The sequence below is a fragment of the Myotis yumanensis genome, unplaced genomic scaffold, assembly GCF_028538775.1.
Source record: "Myotis yumanensis isolate MYYU_CA2020_CCGP unplaced genomic scaffold, mMyoYum1.0.hap1 SCAF_8, whole genome shotgun sequence".
Lineage (NCBI taxonomy): Eukaryota > Metazoa > Chordata > Mammalia > Chiroptera > Vespertilionidae > Myotis > Myotis yumanensis.
In genome coordinates this window covers 55,205,486-55,226,802 of record NW_027223759.1, presented here as the reverse complement: position 1 = coordinate 55,226,802, position 21,317 = coordinate 55,205,486, and the positions used below count along the sequence as shown (strand labels likewise).

The 21,317-nt window shown below is 35.1% G+C and overlaps 1 protein-coding gene across 21 annotated transcripts in view; it reads right to left on the bottom strand.

Moving 5' to 3' along the window:
* BAZ2B (bromodomain adjacent to zinc finger domain 2B) overlaps nucleotides 1–21,317 on the bottom strand; it is a 252,927-nt gene that overhangs the window by 50,065 nt on the left and 181,545 nt on the right. For 9 of the 21 annotated variants that reach the window (XM_070422897.1, XM_070422903.1, XM_070422902.1 and 6 more), the window contains 8 exons: nucleotides 17,128–17,338; nucleotides 9,462–9,554; nucleotides 9,285–9,346; nucleotides 6,899–6,964; nucleotides 5,221–5,286; nucleotides 3,827–3,871; nucleotides 3,550–3,582; nucleotides 2,242–2,307 (listed from right to left, as the gene is read on the bottom strand). In XM_070422897.1, the coding sequence (XP_070278998.1) occupies nucleotides 2,242–2,307; nucleotides 3,550–3,582; nucleotides 3,827–3,871; nucleotides 5,221–5,286; nucleotides 6,899–6,964; nucleotides 9,285–9,346; nucleotides 9,462–9,554; nucleotides 17,128–17,338 (642 nt within the window). The remainder of the gene's footprint in view (nucleotides 1–2,241; nucleotides 2,308–3,549; nucleotides 3,583–3,826; nucleotides 3,872–5,220; nucleotides 5,287–6,898; nucleotides 6,965–9,284; nucleotides 9,347–9,461; nucleotides 9,555–17,127; nucleotides 17,339–21,317) is intronic. The other 12 variants (XM_070422899.1, XM_070422904.1, XM_070422912.1 and 9 more) reach the window with 2 other exon arrangements.

The following is a 21,317-nucleotide window of genomic DNA, read 5'->3' as shown; positions in this document are numbered from 1 at the left end:
CACCCCAGCTGGGCACTCCAGGTGTGTCCCCCTTGTGGGCTGTGTACACCCTCCTGTTGTAGTTGAGCCTTGATTGTTGTTGGCAAGTCAATGGGAGGGATTTACTCCTAGGCCTATAGGCTGCAGGATTAGCTATGACCACAATGGAGGATCAGCTGTGCAGGGCCCCATGCCATGAAGCAAGACTTGCTTCAGTGGGGCTCTGGTGACCACTGAGCCATCTTTTGAGTGGGTCCATTGTGGAGGAGGTTGAAGCTATCCACCAGGTGTACTGGCTCTAAGGGCTCCCAGGAAGTGCAGGCCAAAGTCAGTTGCTCATGTTCTGCCATGGACCACTGGCATGAGCTACAGAGAGATCTGTAGATGGCTGCTACTCATGTTGGGCTTGGAGGTGCCCAACTGCAAACCAAGGCCGGCTGCCATTAGCCCCAAAACAAGGTCTGGGGCTACTAAGCAACAGGTATGGAGCAAGGGCATGCCAAGGCCAGATGCTACTTGTTTAACAGACTTCAGGAAAATCTGAAGTATGAGCCAAGACAGGCCATTCATATGGAAATGCCACTAGAAACAGCTTGGATGGGCCTGCAAGTTGGTGGGGTGGGGTCTCAGGGAATCACCAGGGCAGCTCCAGATTGATGGAGACTCAGATATGGCTCCTGCCTATTGGCTCTGTAGGGGAAGAGCTCAGAAAAGGACAGTGGGCTTTTCCAGCACTCTGTCTGAGAGAGGCTGCCCCTCCAGCTCTTGCCCTGATGCCAGAAAGTTCAGTTCCTCCCATAAGTCCCTGAAGCCTGCCGAGCTCTGCCCCAGTGCTGAAACTCAGAATAAGTGTCTGCAGGCCCTTTAAGAGGAATACCCAGGACTCCAGAAACCCTCTGTCTCATTGAGCCACTATCCCTGCTTTTTACAGCCAGAAGTTATAGGGACTTCTCTTCCCTGCACTAGAACCCTGGGCAGGGGCTGGGTGTGGTGCTGGGATCTCTTGCTTATCAGTGGTGACCTCTGCAGCTGAGATATGCCACATGTAGGTGGGACCAGCCCATTTAGCATCTCTGCCCCTCTAAGCAGTATCAATGTGGCTTCTTTATATTTTTAGTTGTAGGAAGTCCACTTGGCCAGATTTCACACAGTTCTGAATGATGGTCACTCTGCAGTTCAGTTATAATTTTGATGTGGTTGTGGGAAGATGGGAGTATTGTGTTTAACTATGCCACCATCTTGAAAGGAAGACCCCATTAATTCTAACTTGCTAATGCTTATAGCACTTGATAATCTTACAATCCTAGGAAGCAGCTATCATCATCTCAATTTTTAAAAAGAAATAGCCTGGCCTGGATGATTTGGCTCAGTGGCTGAGGTCATGGTTTGATTCTCAGTCAGGGCACATACCCAGGTTGAGGGTTTGATTCCTAGTATGGGCTGTGCATGAGGCAGCCGATCAATGATTCTCTCTCATCGTTGATGTTTCTCTCTCTCTCCCCGTCTTCATTCCTTTCTGAAATCAATAAAAACATATTTAAAAAGAAAAAAAGAAGGAAAGAGAGAGAGGAAGGAAGGAAGGAAGGAAGGGAGAAAGGGAGAAAGAAAGAAAGGAAAGAAAAGCCTGAAAAGGTAAAGCCAGTTATTTCAGAACCAGGATGGGAATCTGAGTCCCTCACACTCCAAAGCTCTAGTTATAATGTCCAACTGTTTAAATGCAGAATGTATTCCTTTGTAACATATATTATAACCTTTAACTGATTTCTATTAAATTCAAAATAAGCTCATTTTGACTTATTTTAATAGTTTTCTTATTCTGAAGTATCTGTTTAAAAAAAAGTCTATTTTAATTTTATCCGTAGGATGTTAACAATAATTTGGAGAGCAGAAGTCCATAGTTGGAATGACTAGCGTTTGAATTAGGACACACAGAACTTGTCTAGGCATGCCGTAATATTAATTTTGTGAAACTGATTACAGTAAAAAATAGCTACTTTTATCTGAATGAATGTCATTCTCTACATTAAAAAAAGATACTTAAAATCTCAGTACAAAACATTAACACATACATTGGAATCTTCTTTGCACTCTTTTAATGTTCTAACACTTAGTTACTATTCCTAATCTTTGGTTTGCTTATGAAAACCAGTTAATCGTGGCAAACCCAAACTCTGAAAAATTTATATTTAGAAGAGCCAATGCTTTTGGGAAAAAAACACTAATTTATAACAAAGTACTATTTTTCTAGAAACATATACTTACTTCTGCTTTCTTACGAGCTTCCATAGCTTTCATAAGCATCATATGCTGTCGCCTTCTCTCTCGTTCCTATTAGGCCAGATAAAATTAGGAAAATAACTCAATGATTGCTAATTTTCACAGGTGGATTTTCAAATGGAAAACAAAACAGAACAACAACAACAAAAAAAACTCAGTATAGCATGTTTAGCATTTATAGACAAGTCACAGTAAATACTAAATATAAGACAAGAATGGCCAGTCTGTGCATGTTTTAGTTCAGGTTTAGAAAGCAAATACAAGAACAATCAAAAGCAAAAAGGTAAAGCAATGAACATGGAGACAGTGTAAACAGAAGCATACAAGATTTACTTATGGTCAGATGCTCCTTCAAAAGCTGGCAGAACAAAAAGCATAATGGTTGGCTGGAACAGGTCAGTTACCTTACATCTGCTATTAGAAAAACCACAAATATGTACTATAGCCAATTAAACTAGAGGTTGTGTTGTTCTTAAATTTTTAGATCAGGCAGAAAGTGATTTATAATCACTTTAACGTCATGATTTCAGAATTATTTTTATTTCAAGTATACTATCATTTTGTACGTCCAATAAGCCATCAACAAACTAAAGTTTTTTTAAAAGCCTTTATACCAATTTAAACTAGTCATGGTTCATACACTGACACCAATGAAATGGGATAATCCTATTTACTGATGTCTGCCACTTGATGCGCTATTTAAAGCCACAAAAGCTGCACCAGGGGCTAGTAAGTGGAATCTAAAATGCACAATATAAAAATAAGGTAAGCACTGGCTTACTTTGACAATCTCATTTTCTTTAGAATAAAAAAAATCAGAGTTATAATATTTAATCTTTTTTTTGTTCAAATCTATCTGGTCCCATTAAAGGGATATTTCTAAAATTAATTCTAAAATTTGTCTATAAAACCAGATTATATTTCATATTCTCTCATCAACCTAACTCAAAATTCCCATTGTATTCAATGGCAGTTTTGTGTCTAGAATGATGGGAGAATATGGGTCATAATTGTCTCAAATTGTATAGTGACCTAACTTTCACTGTGACATCAGTAAGTAAATTTTTAGACAGCAACCTTATATAAGGCTTGCACAATTCAATTAAAAATCTTGGAGATGGATCACACTTCTTGATAGACAGACAAGCAGATGTATGCAATGCACTGTGCTGTAAAGCCATGCAGCAGTATGTAATATGACAGCAGCCAGTGCTACACTTTATGCATTGCTATGACAACCATATATCACAACCAAATCACAATGCGGTGTTAGATGTACAAAAATAAACATACCCATACCATATCTAGTCTATGCCTCTCCAACTCCTGGTAGAAAGAGTTGGCACAACATTATGAAACAGAAATCACAGAGTCACGAAACCAATTTTTTAACCCCCCAAAAGACACCAATACCAAAGCAAGGCAATAAACTGTAAGATGAAGGAAAAACTTAAGCAGGAATTATATTGGAAATATTTAAGAAAATATTTTGAAGATTTTTTTCAAAATAGATTTAAGAAAAATGATAAAATGTACATTTCAACAAGTATATAAAAATATGTATACAGACCTGATGCTTCAGAAGAACAGCTTGTTGTCTTCTCATTTCTTTTTCCTTAAAGATAAGAAACTTTTAATATATAATTTTGAGGGAAGATTTAGAACATGCTACAAGTATTAAAAATTCCTTTTCTGAGATTCTATAGTCTTCCATTAGATTAAAACATAAAATTGCAAATATTCTATCATTTTAAAATTATAAAAAAGCAATTATATGTAGTTCTACCTATTACATAAAAGCTATGTATGACAGTAGCAAGGATCTTTATTCAGTATCCATTTAAACTTAAAATGCAGTGACCTAACAGCACACTTCAATCGCAAGTTCATTGGCGTGACTAGATGGTCAGTGCATGTCAGATACAAATGGCACATGTATTTTTTTTATGATTTTAATACACAACCTTCAAATCTAGCTGATAACAACTCTCTACACTCTGATTATAGATTCCCTAATATACTCTATAATTAACAGCAGCTATAACATTTCTATATGCTGTATGTACATGAGAGTGAGAAGATACAATGGGATCAGTTTGGGATTTTCATGCACCATCCCTAAGGGATGTTGCTCAAAATAAACAATTCTATGAATGTCACCAATTTAAATATTTTATATAAGGTAAGACATGGATAAAATTAATATTAAGGACAGCCATGAAAGGGGATAGAGTCTAAAGAACAAAGTAGGAGCGTAGAGTCTATGTGGGAAAGGTAGCAAATAGTTCCCTGGCTTGATAAGATACATTGTGGTGGCTGTTATCAGAGCCATAGGATCAGTATGTCCTGTATTTCAGTAATCAATTATCAGAACATTGGAAGGTAAGGAGTGGAATGTGTAAGGTACAGGTGTCCAAGTCTCTTACACGTCATGCCAGAAAAATCAAAACCAAAACACCCCCAAACAACACTTGAAATTACAATAATTAACAATGGCTAATTTTATGATGGTAAATGCCAGTTGATAAAGGTTTGGTTTTTGTTTCCTTAGCCTTTTCACTTTTTAACAGTTAAAACAGGACATTAATAAAGAGAAAGTTATAATTTAAGGAGAGAATAAGATTTGGGACACAATTTGAAACATAAATGACACATAATGGCTTGGGGAGATCATTCTTATCCAGCAAAACCATACACAGGTATCACACAATAGTTTGCATTTCTGATTTGATGTCTGCTATTTAAAGAACTCAAAGTGTCACATAAAACCTGTATAATAAAATAAAAATATATAAACATACACTACACATACAATAAAAGCACACATTATACACAGGTATCTCTGCTAAACATCATCTTGGTCATTTTGAGGACAGCTACTTTTTTCATATAACTGATACTGGAATAACATCATATAGTTCTTATTTTTGAAAAACAAAAACTCTGATTCTCATCTAAACTAACCTTTATTCGTTTCTCGGCCTCCAATAATTTGGCATTTGCCGCTTCTTCCTTCTTTTTCTTTTTCGCCTGTGCATGCAAAACAGGTCTCAAAGTCATGCAAAAGCACCACAACTTCAAAATAATCTCAGACTTGAAAACGGAACTACATGCCACACAAGGTACAAAACAATATGGAACATACAGACAGTAACAGATTTCACACAGTAAACAACATTATATTTAACATACTAATTTTTATTTCTAATATATAAACATTACAATGTATAGAAAATTCTTAAATTTGTAAGAATATGTCAGCTTTTCTTATCTCCCTACTCTATTAAAAGTCTGAAACAATTGAGTGTTTGTTACTTTAAAATTTAATTTCTGGTTTTTAAAAGTAAAACATGATCACAATACAAATTAAGAAAATAGGATAAATTTTAACGGATAAATACAAGTTATTTAAAGAATATATCAGTAACATTTAAAAAGCTGCACATATCCACTTTATTTGAAATAAAAAAAATACTTGAAATCTGAGATAAAGAAAGCCATTACTCAGTAACATTTAAATGAAACATGGTAGATTTGATTTTCCCTACCTGTATATTGTGGTTAAATTCAAGGTGTTTTATTTTTTAATAGAATGGAAACATAATTTTTCATGAAGCACATTTTGAATATCAAGATCATGCTATCAAATCTGAGCTTCATAATCTTAAGTCGTTACCTATCCAATAGCTTCATAACTACCTCGTAGTTATTCTCAATTTAGTTTAAGACAGGAATATTTTCTATTGGAGGGGTTTAAGTTAACTTATAATGAGAAAAGAAATATGTATATATGTTTAGAAGAAAAAAAGCCTAAAACATAGAAAACTTCAGCTACCTGGAGTCCTCAGGGAATAAATTATTCTATATAGTAAGAGTTTCCTGAATAGGTGAGAGATTATAATGGAATAACTTTAACATTAAAAGTTTATTTTCACTATTTTAGATGGAAGTAATTTTGAGATATATGCCTGCTTAGACATAGTACACTAAAAATTTGTTTTTTTCTTGATTACTTGGAACAATTATTCTAAACATCAGTTATTATATGTACAATTTGATAGAGTAATGTCTTCAACTATTAAATTGTTGAAAATTGCTTGCTATTCAACTAAAAGATTAGACTGTTATTAGGCCTTTAGATATGCTGTTTGGAGTTTTTCTTTCTTTTCCCTTGCTATCTTTTGGCTATTGCTTTTGCTGATGCCAAACAGGTCCTCTATTCCTATCAGCTTGTGGGAAAGAGGGATATATTAGAAACTGGAAAACTAAGCTGGTTAAACATTTAAAATTTATTTTTACTTTTCTAATGTTTTATTTCTAAATTAAAAGAAAACATCTGACTGTAAGTCCTGATGATTTTTTCAAAAGTAAAGAACATGAGTTTTCACCCATGATCTTCATGACAATGATATTGTCTGTCCAGAGGTTTTCTCTCTTTATGTTTTCTCAGTTTTCATTGCTAGGATAAAATGAGCTTGCTAAATAAGGTTCAGATAGTTTTACTATTACATTACGTTGAAAGAGAATTTCTGATGAATATATTAATATGAGTAAGAGAACTTATATGTAAAATTTTTGTTTTTTGCAGACTTTAAACTATATGACTATATTACTTTAATTATATCAAATTTAAGAATACTACCTCTAAAATTTGCTGGGCTCGGAGTTCTTTTTCCATTCTGATTTGCTGTATTCTCTTAATTTTTTCCTGTAGGAAAAAATATGATAATTAAAGATAATAAAGTGAACTGAATATCTAGTTGAAAAGTATTTAAGTGGAATGAAATAATTTAAGATATAAGTACAGAATTACCAAAGGTTACCATAGTAGCTATAACAAAGGGGTCGCGACCCACAGGTTGAAAACCGCTGTACTAGATAGAAAAAATAATCCAGAGGATAAGAAGCACATGGCACTATTTATTCTAGATCAAATGCGGACTTTAAAATAAGCAATATGGCCCTGCTGGTGTGGCTCTGGAGTTGAGTGTCGACCTATGAACCAGGAGGTCATGGTTTGATTCCTGGACAGGTACATGGTCGGGTTACAGGCTCAATTCCAGGTAGGGAGGATGCAGGAGGCAGCTGATTGATGGTTCTCTCTCATCATTGATGTTTCTGTCTCTCTCCCTCTGCCTTCCTTTCTGAAATCAATAAAAAAAATGTTTTTTTAATAAAATAGGCAATAGGTAACTGACTAAGCTATAGTTTGATTCATTTTGTTGGCAATAAGTAGTAGTCAGATGGTATTCTGAAACTGGCCTCAGATAAATATCTTGATGAATATCTAAGACCAGCTCATTTATATTAATGTTTCTGGAAACTTGGAACTCAATGCCTTTTTTATAAGCAGCAAAAGCTATGTATTTGTTGGTTGTAGCCACTTCAAGACTTTAGGATTACAAAGCTGAATTTAAGTGCTGATGAGATTTGATGGGTCTCTAGCCATTAGGATATAGGATAAGCTATTAAAATGTGTAACAGAAACAAGTGTATTTCACTTTAAAATGAGATGTAAACTTAATTATATATGTATAATATGCACTAAATATTAAAACTTATAGTCTCTTTGGCAGAAACAATTAAAAAACAAAGGAAGGAATTTGAGTTTACAACTGACTAGTTTTAATTACAGTAAAAGAATGAATGTACCATACAATTTGGGTTTTATACCTATCTTTTAAAAAGTGAGCATTTGCTTTGTGCCAGGTACTGTGGTAGGCACTTTTCACTCATTATCTCATTTGATCTTTAGATAATGCAGTTATTTTCTTTCATAATGGAGGAGATAGACTTAGAGGTTTATTAATTCACTTAAGGGTCACAAAACCCTTTTTTATATTTAAATTTTTTTTATTGATTTCAGAGAGGAAGGGGGAAGTAGAGGGAGAGAGAGAGAGAGAAAGAGAGAGAGAAAGAGAGAGAGAAAGAGAAAGAGAGGTCAATGATATTCCTGCACTCCCCCCCTATTGGGGATGGAGTCCACAACCCGGGCATGTGCCCTGACCAGGAATCGAACCAATGACCTCCTGGTTCAAAGGTCGATGCTAAACCACTGAGCTACATTAGCCAGGAGCAATATTCTTAAGTAGCAGAGCCCATATTCAACTCTAGGCTGCCTAAATACAAACTCTTAATTCTGAATCCCAATTCTAGATTAACTCTCTCTAATCATACTGCTTTAGTCAATACTGGAAGGAAACTTAAAAGATAACCACATCAAATCCAACTCAAGACATTTATTTAGCAGCTACTTACACAACACAATTGACTTCATTTCATACTCAAAAATAACTACTTGCTGTTTAAAAATTTTGAAGGGATAGGAGTCTCCCCCAATTTCCTTTCTGCTTTAATGATTAGGTGAATATGTAAGAGATGGAAGAATAGTTCACATATTCCCATCTTATATGAAGTTGAATGTCTTATCAAGGCAATGCTTTTCCTATATGAATTTAAAAATTACTTCGTCTATTGATACTTAATTTTGAAAACTAGATAAGTGAAGGATATTATAATGTACAAAAGAATGCTAGGTATGGTGAAATAATGCTTTCTTCATTGTTTTTGCAATAGTAATTTATATTTTAATTTTTAACATTCAGAAGCAATGAGGCAAATCTTATTCTATATAACTTGAATTTAATTTTTTACTAGTACTTTACATATTTAAGAACAAGCTTTTGTTATGAAAATTTGAACATTTAAGCACTACCCTTCATTATTGATACACTAATTTTAAAAGTTTGATAGTTGTTCTAGATGCCAACTTACATTCAAGTTCTATCAGGATATTAAAAGTACTTACACAAATTTATGTTTGGTGATCACTTTTTAGACAACTTGGAGGTAGGAGACATGGTTTAAAAATGAGGTGAATTTTAAATAATGAAAAGGAAAGCTTTCTAAATAAGATATATAACATTAATAAGAAATACTAGTGAAAATAAGGTTAAGTATCACATATACAAACAGATCCCTAAAATAACACCTGGGTTTGAAAAATCAGTTCCAATGTGTAAACTTACCTGTTGTTTCATAATCTTTATCTGTTCTTTTTGCTTTCGCTTCTCCTCAGCAGCCATTATTGCTATGATGAAAAACCAAAGCACAGACACCATCAGCAAAGGAATGAAGAAGAGATGTCTTTCATGAATTATCCAATATTTATGCTTAAAGTTTATGCTATCATTTAAATCACCCACCTTGTTGTTTTTTAGCTTCTTTGGCAACCCGAGCCTGTTCCTGCTTTTGAAGTTTTCTCAAAAGCTTTATTTGTGCTGCTTGCCTGGCTATTTCTGAAAAACACAAAATTTTAAAGAATATCATTAACAACTTTACATAACTGTCATCTAAAAACAACCTAAAAACTTTGTGAAATTGGTATCATCAGGAAGGAAACACTTTTTAAAGAAAACTGCCTAAGATTAGAAATGAAATAGGAGAATGGTGTGGCAGAAAATGTCATGTTCATTTCCCTTAGAAATTGCCAATCTATTTAATCAAATATGATCCCGTATATGAAACTACCCAAAAATGATGCTTCTCTTAATTCTCATCACAGAGAATAATCTAAGCACATTTCTTTTCACATTTCATCTAATTGCCACTTAGTAGAAAAGTAACTGCAAAAAAACTTGATTTAGCTTCAGTCTTAAAAACAACAAAATGTATAAAAAAGAAAAAGAACCCAAAAAAACACAAACATAATGTCACCCCAAACTTAACACTTGAGCTATATAAATGGTAAGGTTTCTGAATCCAATGAAATTTTCATTAATGAAGGAGAGAAACTAAATCTCCTAAAAAAAAAAAAAAAGTATAGAGTAAAGGACAACTAACTTAGTTCTCATACTTTTTAAGGATAAATGTACTAGTATGACTAGAATCGACGGGGCATAACAATGTTCCCAGTTCTTCATTCCTCCCTCTATCCATGTCATTTGCAATGTGACTCTGCAGCTCCTCTCATCAAGACGTGCAATGTATTTTCTTGTCCCTTGATTCTGAGTTCAGTCATGTGATCTTCTTTGGCCAACAGGATGTTAGCAGTTGTGATGTAAGAGAAGTGTGAAAAGTGTACTTGTACTCTTTCTACTCTTACTCTGTGCCTTGTCCTTTAGAATGAGGACATGTTCGGGTTAGTCTGCTGGGGGTTGAGATACATGGAGCCAGCTGACAGCCAACATCTGAACAAGAACAGCCAAGATCAGCAGTGCCTCCTTATGTACCTCAAGGTGATTTCATCTGCACATGTCATGCTCAGTGGTGTACACCACTGATGTTTTGTGGTTGATTCTTTCCCAGAATTATTGTGGCAATAGGTCACTGATACAGAAAACATGTAATGTCATGCTTTCTCTGCCAGCAAACTTGGTTGGAATACTTCTAACTATAAAAGTGGTTTACCATAACACCAAAAATCATTTCAGAAAATACTTTACATTAGACATTGTTTTAAACTATGTCACAGATGAAGTTTTAAGAAACCTATATATTTTTCCAACATCATCTATTTTTTTCATTGATTTTTAGGGAAAGTGGAAGGGAGGGAAGAAAGGGGAGGGAAAGAGAGAGAGACATTGATTTGAGAGACATCGATTTGTTGCCTTCTGCACATGCCCTGACTGAGGCTAGGGATCAAACCTGTAACTGAGGTATGTGCCCTTGACTGGGAATCAAATCCATGACCCTTTGGTCCATGGGCTGATGCTCTAACCACTGGGAAACACTGGCAAGGGCCCAACACCATTTACTGAATAGACTACCTTTAGCCATTGTATGTTTTCGTCTTTGTCAAATATTAATTGACTATAAAAGGTGTGTATTTATTTTTAGGCTATTTTGTTTCATTGATCTATATGTCTGCTTTTATGCTAGTAGCATGTTGTTTTAATTAGTATGACCTTGTAGTATAGTTTACCAAGTAGCTTGATTTTCTTCTTTCTCAAGATCACTGTTGTATTTGGGCACTGTCGGTGGGAATGCAGATTGGTGCAGCCACTGTGTAAAGCGGTATGTTACCTCAAAAAATTAAAAATGGAACTGCCTTATGACCCAGCAATTCCACTTTTGAGAATATATCAGAAAAAACTCAAAACACTAATTTGAAAGATTTGCACCCCTATGTTCATTGCAGCAGTATTTACTATAGCCAAAATTTGGAAACAATCCAAGTGTCCATCAGTAGATGAGTGGATAAAACAGTATGGTGCATTTACACAACAGAATACTACTCAGCTGTGAAAAGGAAGAAAATGTTATCCTTTGCGACAGCATGGATGGATAGACCTAGAGAACATTATGCTAAGTGAAATAAGCCAGTCAGAGAAAGGTAAGTACCATATGATTTCACTCCTCTGTGGAACTTAATGAACCACTAAACTAACAAGGAAAATAGAGACAGATTCATAGCTAGAGAGCAGGCTGGGGATGAGGGTAGGGATGGGGGAGGGATTGAGTTAAAAAGAAAAAAGAGAAAGAACTCATGACACAGAAACAAAAACCACACCTATAGATTATATTCACCAATAATGAATATAATTGGTAACACCTGAATTGCTTGAGCTCTATTAATAATTTCTACCATTTATTGAATTGTATAAAATTTACATAAGCTTATTTAATCTTTATAGCAACCTTACAAGATAGGCAACATTATGTCCAGTTTACAAAAGAATAACTAAGCTCAAGAAAATTAAATAGCACAGCCAAGATATAAACCCAGGTTTTTCTGACTCCACAGTTTATATGCTACTACTTCTGAAAACGTCTTTTTTTAAAAAAAAAAAAATATATATATTTTTCAGAGATTTCAGAGAGGAAAGGAGAGGGAGAGAGGGAAACATCAATGATGAGAGAGAATCTTGCCCGAGCCCCACTGGGGATCAAGATCACAACCCAGCATGTGCCCGGACCAGGAATCAAACCATGACTTCCTGGTTCATAGGTTGACACTTAACCACTGATCCATACCGGCCGAGCTTTCTGGAAACCATTAAGAAAATTTGAACACCTTGAGATTATAGATAAGAACTTAACTCTATATCTTTGTACAAGCTGAGGTGAAGTTGGTTACTATGGCCGATTTTCTATCATCAAGACTTAAAAGAAGGAGAGGGGTCTAATTTTATCTAGTCAACTGAAGTGTTAATGAAAGATGAAAGGGAAGCTGATGCTAAATATATCCCCAATCAAATAATGTTCATTGTTAGGGGGCTACAAGCATCATCAAAATTTCTGAACTACATGAAAAGGATCTCCTGTTCACAAAATACTTTGGGAAATAAAAAATCTATCAAATGGCCCACAGAGGCTGCAACCTCTGATAATAATACACCTGAAGGATACTGTTCTCATCTATGATAGTACCAGGTAAATCTATAAGAATTAAAAACTTGCACTGAATTCTGTTTTAAAGACCTAAATATGTCTTAAAATGTAAGATATATTAAGTGGTTAAAAAATGTGGTGTAAGTATGACCTTTTGTTCTAAGCTGAATTGATGATCTCTAAAAGAAGTTTGGCATATATATATATATATATATATATATATATATATACACACACACACACACACACACACACACACACATTTTTAAAAACTATAATATCTATAGGTATATCTTTGCGTATGAATATATCAGTCAATTTTTTTTAAGCCCCACACAAGTATACAGTTATTTTTACTTTTAAACCCTTAGGACAGAAAAACATTAAAATGTAGAACTCATACTTTTTCACTTTAGCAAGGAAGATTACAATGACACAATTTTAATTAAAAAATTATGTACCTTAAATTTTATATTCTGAGCAGCAGGAGATGTGAAGTGGAAAAATGTGAAAAAGTTAAGGACCCAATGGAGGAGGAGAATAAGTAAGAAACCTACAAAATTCTCTCAGACTCTGAGGAATCAACTGTTCCAATATCTACTCATAAGAGACCTAGAAAATTCACTCAAGCTCTGAGAAATAAACTGTTTCCAATATCTTCTCTTTTATTTGTTCATCATTGCTGGATATATTGTTATAACTATCTTTTGAAATATTAACTTACAAATATATACTATTAGAGACCCGGTACTCGAATTTGTGCACCAGTGGGGTCCCTCAGTCTGGCCTGTGGGATCGGGCTGAAACTGACTCTCTGACATCCCCCAAAGGGTCCAGGATTCTGAGAGGGTGCAGGGCAGGCTGAAGGACCCCACTGGTGCACAATAGGGGACAGGGAGGGACGTGGGAGGTTGGCCAGCCAGGAAGGGACTGTGGGAGGGCTCCAGGGCTTGTCCAGCCTGTTTCGCTCAGTCCTAATCGGCTGGACCCCAGCAGCAAGCTAACCTACTGGTCGGAGCATCTTCCCCCTGGTGGTTAGTGCACATCATAGTGACTAGTCGACAGGTCGACTATCTGCCCTGTCGTGGTAAGTGCATGTCATAGCGAGCGGTTGAGCGACCTTAGCATATCATTAGCATATTAGAGGCCTGATGCACAAAATTCATGAACTTGGGGGTGAGTCTCTCAGCCCGGCCTGCACCCTCTCACTGTCTGGAAGCCCTTGGGGGATGTCCAACTGATGCGGAGGCAAGTGAGGCTCCCGCCACCACTGCTGTGCTCACCAGCCATGAGCCCGGCTCAGGACTTCTGGCTGAGTGGTGCTACCCCTGTGGGAGCACACTGATCACCAGGGGGCAGCTCCTGCATTGAGCATATACCCCCTGGTGGTCAGTGCATGTCATAACGACTGGTCATTCCACCGTTTGGTCTATTTGCATATTGGCCTTTTATTATATAGGATTATGCTTTGATTGGTTGAACAGATGACTGGATGGCCACACACTTAGCATATTAGGCTTTTATTATATAGGATGGTTTAAAGACACTGTAAGTCTGCTAAAATTTCAAAGATAAAAGTTTATTTTGAAAAAAAGTTTATTTTCACATAGAATTAGAGATATTTTTAGTATAGCACATTTCTCTTATTCTATGATGCATTTTTAGACATCTACAATCTGAATGTGTCTGATTTTCAATTTTAAACTGTCAGAATCTTATCTGTAGTCTCTGAGAAATTAGAGAGCTCTCATGTCACAATGCTTGAATAAATGTTCAAAATTTGCATTTATTTTACTCTTCTGAACCTCAAATTAAGTCCAGTTTTTCAGTCTAGGTGAATCCTAACAAAATAATACTATGGAACAAAAACTTCTAAAATCCCCTCAGCTTAACTACCCCAAACAGTTACTGTAGAAGCCTTTTAGAAATAAATGATAAAGTGATTTGTTCCTACTTTCTTTTTCTTCCCCCACAAAACATGCATATTATACCCCATTCACTTGTAAATATTAGTAATAATTACTCATATACCCTTTATATACATGTTGAGAAAGGATACACACACACACACACACACACACACACTAAGGTCAAAAGTAATGAAATTGGAAAAATGCTACTATAATGCAATAACGGAGAACTATGCAACAATACAAACTAATTTGAAATTTACAGGGAGAAAAATCATTGGGTAAAAGATGAATAATTAACTTCTATTATAAAATAAAATTTAATTAAGTGTGCAAATATAAAGTTGTCATTTTGGGCACTATTGATATTTGTATTAGATATAAAAAAACATGCAAGAAGAACCCATGTTTTGGGTATCAGTTAATACTAAGCTTTCTTATTTTATGAAAACAATGCACACTCCCTACTATTATACATTCTTCAGAAGAATCAGTGGTTTATTGACAATACTGATGATAAAAACTCATCATGTACTGCTATATATGTTCATATATTAACTTTAAAAAATATCTTCACTAGTAACTATTCAGGGGAGATGAAAGCCTTAATAGAAACCACATAAAATAACATACTAAAGCAGAGAAAAATTTATAGGACATGAAGTTATATGCCAAGCAGTTAATTGCATGCCATTGGTAGAAGTATGAAGTGGAGCAATCTCTTTAGAGATAGTATTTGCCAATTATTTATCAAAACTTGAAATGCACATATTCTTTGATTCGGATATTTTATCTCTAGTATTTTACACTATAGATAGCCATACCTATAGAAGATATGTATAATACTTATGTATTGCAACCTTGGTTATGATAGCAAAGATCAAAAAAACAGCTTAAACAGTCATCAAAGAGAGACTGATCAAATGAGTATAGTAAAGCAATATGTGGCATCACTTACTACTTAGTATTCAGCCATTAAAGGCATAAGGTGGTTTTAAAAGCTTTGATACAGAAAGATGTTCAAGAAAATTATGTGGGGGGAAAAAGCAAGCTAATAGTATATATACACTATAAGTCCATTTATTTTAGAAATCTAAAGGATATGTGTATTACAACATGTTATATTGCATATTTACATCTACATTATAAATATGAGTATGTATGTACACATTTCTGGATAGATTAACAAACTTAACAATTTTATTCTTAAGTGTCTTTTATTTTAAAGTGAGTGTGAATAAGTGTCTTTTATTTTGTAACACTCTGTTCTATGAGCTTTTGTTGTGGATATCTGTTTTATAATAAAAACAAAGCAGCTAAAAAGAAGTCAATATTATGACGGTGTTTACAATAAATAGAAATAAATCAGGCTTTTTCTCCAGAAATAAACAAAACAAAACAAAACAAAAAACATAGAAGTAGTAAAATCCTGTTAGTCTTTTTTGTCAATTTTATAATTAAACCTTTATTTTACATTGATATATATATATATATATATATATATATATATATATATATACTAGAGGTCTGGTGCATGAAATTCATGCACTCAACGGGGGGGTCCCTCAGCCCAGCCTGTGCCCTCTCACACTCCAGGAGCCCTTGGGGGAGCCCATAGGGAGCGGGCCAAAGCCATCAGTTGGATATCCTTAGCGCTACCACAGAAGCGGGAGAGGCTCCCGCCACCACCACTGCCTTCACCAGTCATCGGCCTGACTTTTGGCTGAGCAGCGCTCCCCTGTGGGAGTGCACTGACCACCAAGGAGCAGCTCCTGTGTTGAGTGTCTGCCCCCTGGTGGTCAGTCCGCATCATAATGACTGGTCGTTCTGCTGTTCGGTTGATTTGCATATTAGCCTTTTATTATATAGGATGCTTGTGAACACAAGATACCAACACATATATTGATACACATTCAAACAGTCTTAAGAGGCTTCATATTTGTAACCTGTAACTCAAACTCATAGCAGAATTACTTTAGTCAGCATTTTCTGTGTCAGATATAACAGGAGATGTTCATGTTGATAATTTATGTATAATTTAAAATCATAAATACATTTGAGATTATGAGCACTTTGTGCCCAATAAATGATCTTTCGTTTATCTTAAAATGAATACATTCTGATTTAAATGTATTAGATGGGCATTTTGAAATTATGTAATATATCCAAACTGCAGAGGAACCCAAACTAAGAGCATGGGGTTACTCACCAGCAATTGGAGTTCTCTGATTGAAAATTTACTGCACAGATCCACATATTTTGGTTATTCCCTCGTACCACCTAAAGGAATCGGGAGCTGTTAACATGAGAATTCCAGAAGGTTGGCACAACCCTGAGGTGTGTGCCAAGTGCTGGTTGATTCCTTTTCTGTGTGAGCCTTAAAAGCTTATCACCCACTTTTATAATTCTAAACACATAGGGTAGGATGAGTTTATGAGTGTGGCTCTTGAAAGGAGCTTACCTAATCAAAGAACTCCATTTACCAGTGGGACTCCTAATTTTCCCTTTATTTTAACACAAATATCTACATTTTAGAAATTGAGAGCAACGTCAAATCATTAAGTCAAAAACGGAAGAAACATACTTTTCAGTATGAGAATTGCAGTGTCAGATACATTATGCCGTTTACCTTGAGCTTGCAGTTTTCTTAGCAATTTGGCATCTGTGTTATCTAGAAATTCAGCACCGCCAACATTCGGAGGCCGGCCCTTCCGACGTCTCATCCTGGACTCCTCTCTTGCCCTCTGTCTCTCTGGATTTGGCGGTCTTCCTCTACGGCCCTCCATTGCTCTGATGCGAGGAATGACATCCTCTTCTTTCAAAAGACACCACTGCATTCCCTTTTAATGAACATTTTAGAGAAATAGTGTTAAAAAATAGACACAAGTGTTCAATAAGTCAGAAAATTCTAGGTAAATTTACAGACATTTTGAAATGTATAAAGCAGGTACAATCCTTAAGAATTGTATTTTTAAAATTAAATTTATGTTTATATTTGTTCTTTGGCATATCTTTTGTATGCTAACTTTAAATACCTAAAGAGAACTATACCTATATAAACAAACATTATATAAATAGAGATATATACCTTAATCACCATTTCTAAATTATAATGACCATAACGTTGGCAATTAATTAAAAATACCAGTTGTGTGATGACATCTTATGGATTGTTCTCATGGGTTATTAGTACAGCCAAACACTAGGCTATTTCAACAATAGATGAAAGTATCTCTTTAGAGAAATCTTATAGCTAATAAATCAAGAAGAAATGCAAGAGATAAAATATCAGCATTTTGCAATATCTGATGAATTAATGGATCTAAGCATCGAACTTGCATGTCTGCCAATCACCCAAAAGAGAGACAACCAGATAGACATCAGCTTCCTGATAGAGACCATCACCCCTCTATATTAGTCTTGCCTTACCAAAAAAATCAAAACTAGATTTGATTAAGCCTCTAGATTTAATGACTATAATTTCACAGGAAAACAGGGTGAGAAGTGTATGTTAAATTACATAGCAAAATCCAGTCTATAGGAAATTACAAATTACCCATTTTCTTCAATAAATTTCAAGAAGTAAACAGACTATAAGGAGCCTCACATGCCCTGGCCGGTTTGGCTCAGTGGATAAGAGCGTCAGCCTGTGGACTGAGGGGTCCCAGGTTCGGTTCCAGTCAAGGGCATGTACCTTGGTTGCGGGCACATCCCCAGTGGGGGGTGTGCAGGAGGCGGCTGGTCGATGTTTCTCTCTCATTGATGTTTCTGACTCTCTATCCCTCTCCCTTCCTCTCTGTGAAGAATCAATAAAATATATTAAAAAAAAAAAAAAGGAGCCTCACAATATGTATTAAAAAATCCCAAAGGTAAGTGTGGACCTTACCTAGATCCTGATTCAAACAGACAAAGTGGTCAGAAAATTATAACAATTATGGGACAACTGAAAATTTGAATATGGACTGATATTTGAAGATATTAAGAAATTATTATTTTAAAGTGTGATAATGGTACTGCGATACTCTTGTAGGTTACTGCGATACTCTTGTAGGTTACTCTTGTAGGTTACAAGAGTCTCTATCTTTTATATAAGTAAATTGAAATATTTACAGATGAAATAAGACATATAAGATTTGTTTCAACAAATTATGGAAGAGGAGAAGCAGATGGGGGTATATGTTAAACAATATTAGCCACGTGATAATTTCTAAAGCTGATGATGGGTACATGGTATATATTATTCTGTCTACTTTTGTGTCTATTTGAGATTTCTAATATAAGTTTCCTGACAGAAATACATACAACAGCATCATGCTAGTGTATTATAGGAATATTCCTGCTCAGTGTATAGATACAATCTGAGTCTGGTTTCCATTATCCTCCATATGTCAATCAAAACAAGTACAATGTTATGTTTTCTAATTCATAGCAATATGTCCAAAGTAATATGCTCATATATTGAAAAGGCATCCTTTAAAAATAATCCTTTGAAGAAATTGTTTTAGTATTCTGTTTCTTATTTTTCTTTTAGAGATAACGCATTTAGTTTGAAAATTAAGGAAATTTTATAAATGTTCTTTTTTCTTAAAAGAATCTAGCTTGAACCTCTGTGGGTAATTCTGCAACTAAAACCAACCAAAAGTTCTCAGGTTCTATTTTATGCTATGATTCCTATCCTAGGGCAAGGTGTCTATGCCTATCTCATTAAATGGGTACTAAAGATACAAATAATACTCCTGCTACCATAGCCGAATTCAGCTACACCTACATTCCAAGCAGGGTGCTTTATTTCATTCATTGTGAATACATAATATACTTTCATCTTCACACCAGCTCTACCTAACAAAGTGCTTTTGGTTGTTCCTACAGTACAACTGAGGGAATTCAGGCCCAGTGAGGTTAAATAATTTCCTGAGGAATAGGGGCAATAAGGAACAGAACTGTGATCCAAACCCAAGACTGTCTCACTCTAAAACCTTGTTCCTGACCACGACATGTACCGCACTGATGTTACAAACATGTTCTTATACTTAGTATCTGATCACAATATTCAGACATGAAAGCACAGCCAAGATTATGTCAAGACAGAATTGTGTCAGAAAAAACCTTTCAGGCATTTAGTCCATATCTACAGGTTAAAAGTAATAACTATACTAATTCTTTTCAGTAATTCCCATGTCAAAAATAATTTTTAAAATTAATGCTGAGGAAAATAAGTATTTTTTGCTGTGATTTCAAAGGAAGTCAACAGGAACAATAGTTAAACTAACTATATATTTAGGCCATAAACCACTAAAAAGGAAGCCATCAAGACAATTTTATGTTCATCAATATGGGAAGCTTTTGATTAGTTGAGGTTTTCATTTTTCTATTCTGCTCTCAGGCACCAACACAGCATGCATCACATAAACTGAGAAATATAAAAGTGACAGCTGTGGCACTGGGAGCAGCAGAGAGAGAGAGAGTCTGTCACGGAATCGCATTCAGTTTTTAAAGTATCTTATTAATAATAAAACCAACTTTTAGCCAAGATTTAAAGGGTTCAATCAACCTATCTTTTTTTATCCAGTTACAATTTTAGTTATGTTTTTGTTCATCAAGGAAAACATACCTGTGTCAAAACAGGAAAAGAATATTTTGGGCCCAAAACTTACCAGAGAAATATAGTAACATTATTACTTACATTTTGCCCTTGGCATTTAGAAAGTAACTATTTTCTAAGAGTATTGCATATGTTGGGCTACATGTAATATCATCTGACTCCCAGATTTTAGAAAATGAGAAATGGATTGTTAGAAAAATCAGAAGTTATCTTACAGCTTTAATTCACTGAGTAGCCAAAATAGTTGTGGGTATTTAAAAAAAAAGTATTTTTCTCAATAAACTTTCCCGGAGAAAGGCAAATACAATTTATATCATTTGATTAATTTGCTATAAGCATTTTGTCAATCAAAAATTATGCATGAAAATAGTTAATTTTTTCTTAATTTCTAAGAATAAGATAGCAAATGGTTCCTGAAAATAATATTTCTTGACTAATATTTAAAAGATATGAATAAAAAGAAAATAGATGATCAACATTATGGACATGGTGACAGATTAAGTCTATTACACCATTATAATTCTGCTTTCAAGAGTTAGTAATTAAACTTTAGCAATAACACACTCAGTTCTATAAATATTACAAAGTAAGAGAAGGAAAAAAGGGTTTACATTTTATTTCATAAGATTAAAAATAATTAAAGTAAATAATTATATAAGTACACTATATACTGTACACAGTAACGCATTCCAAAAGTATACTAAAAGGCTATATTATAGAAATAGTTTCCATTACGTAAACATTTGTTGAAGCACCTACTCTGTACAAGGCATAACATTTTCTAAAAGTAAACTAAAGCAAGTCCTCTCCCCAGAAGACTGACATTCTTAACGAGGACCTTAGGCTCAAGCTGTTCTAGTGCAGGTGATTCAAGGTCCACACCCTGAGTTGTAATGAATTTAAAGAGGAGTTGAGAGGCTGGAACAGAAAGGTGTCTCAACTGTCCACTTACACAATAATGATGGTCTGGATTAGGGTCTGAGACTTAGAGCTAGAAAGGAAGGCGAATACATCAGTCTTGAGAGAGAGAGAGAGAGAGAGAGAGAGATTGAGAGAGAGAGAGAGAGAGGACTGCCAGGGTGTGAAGGAGGAAGGCCTGAAGGGAGACCAAAAGAGTTTGGAGCGGTCTCTAGGCAATGTGGTAAAGACATGAGAGTGAGGTTTCCTTGCTGAACAAAGTTAAGATCCAACATGGAGAAATACCTGAGAAAACTGGT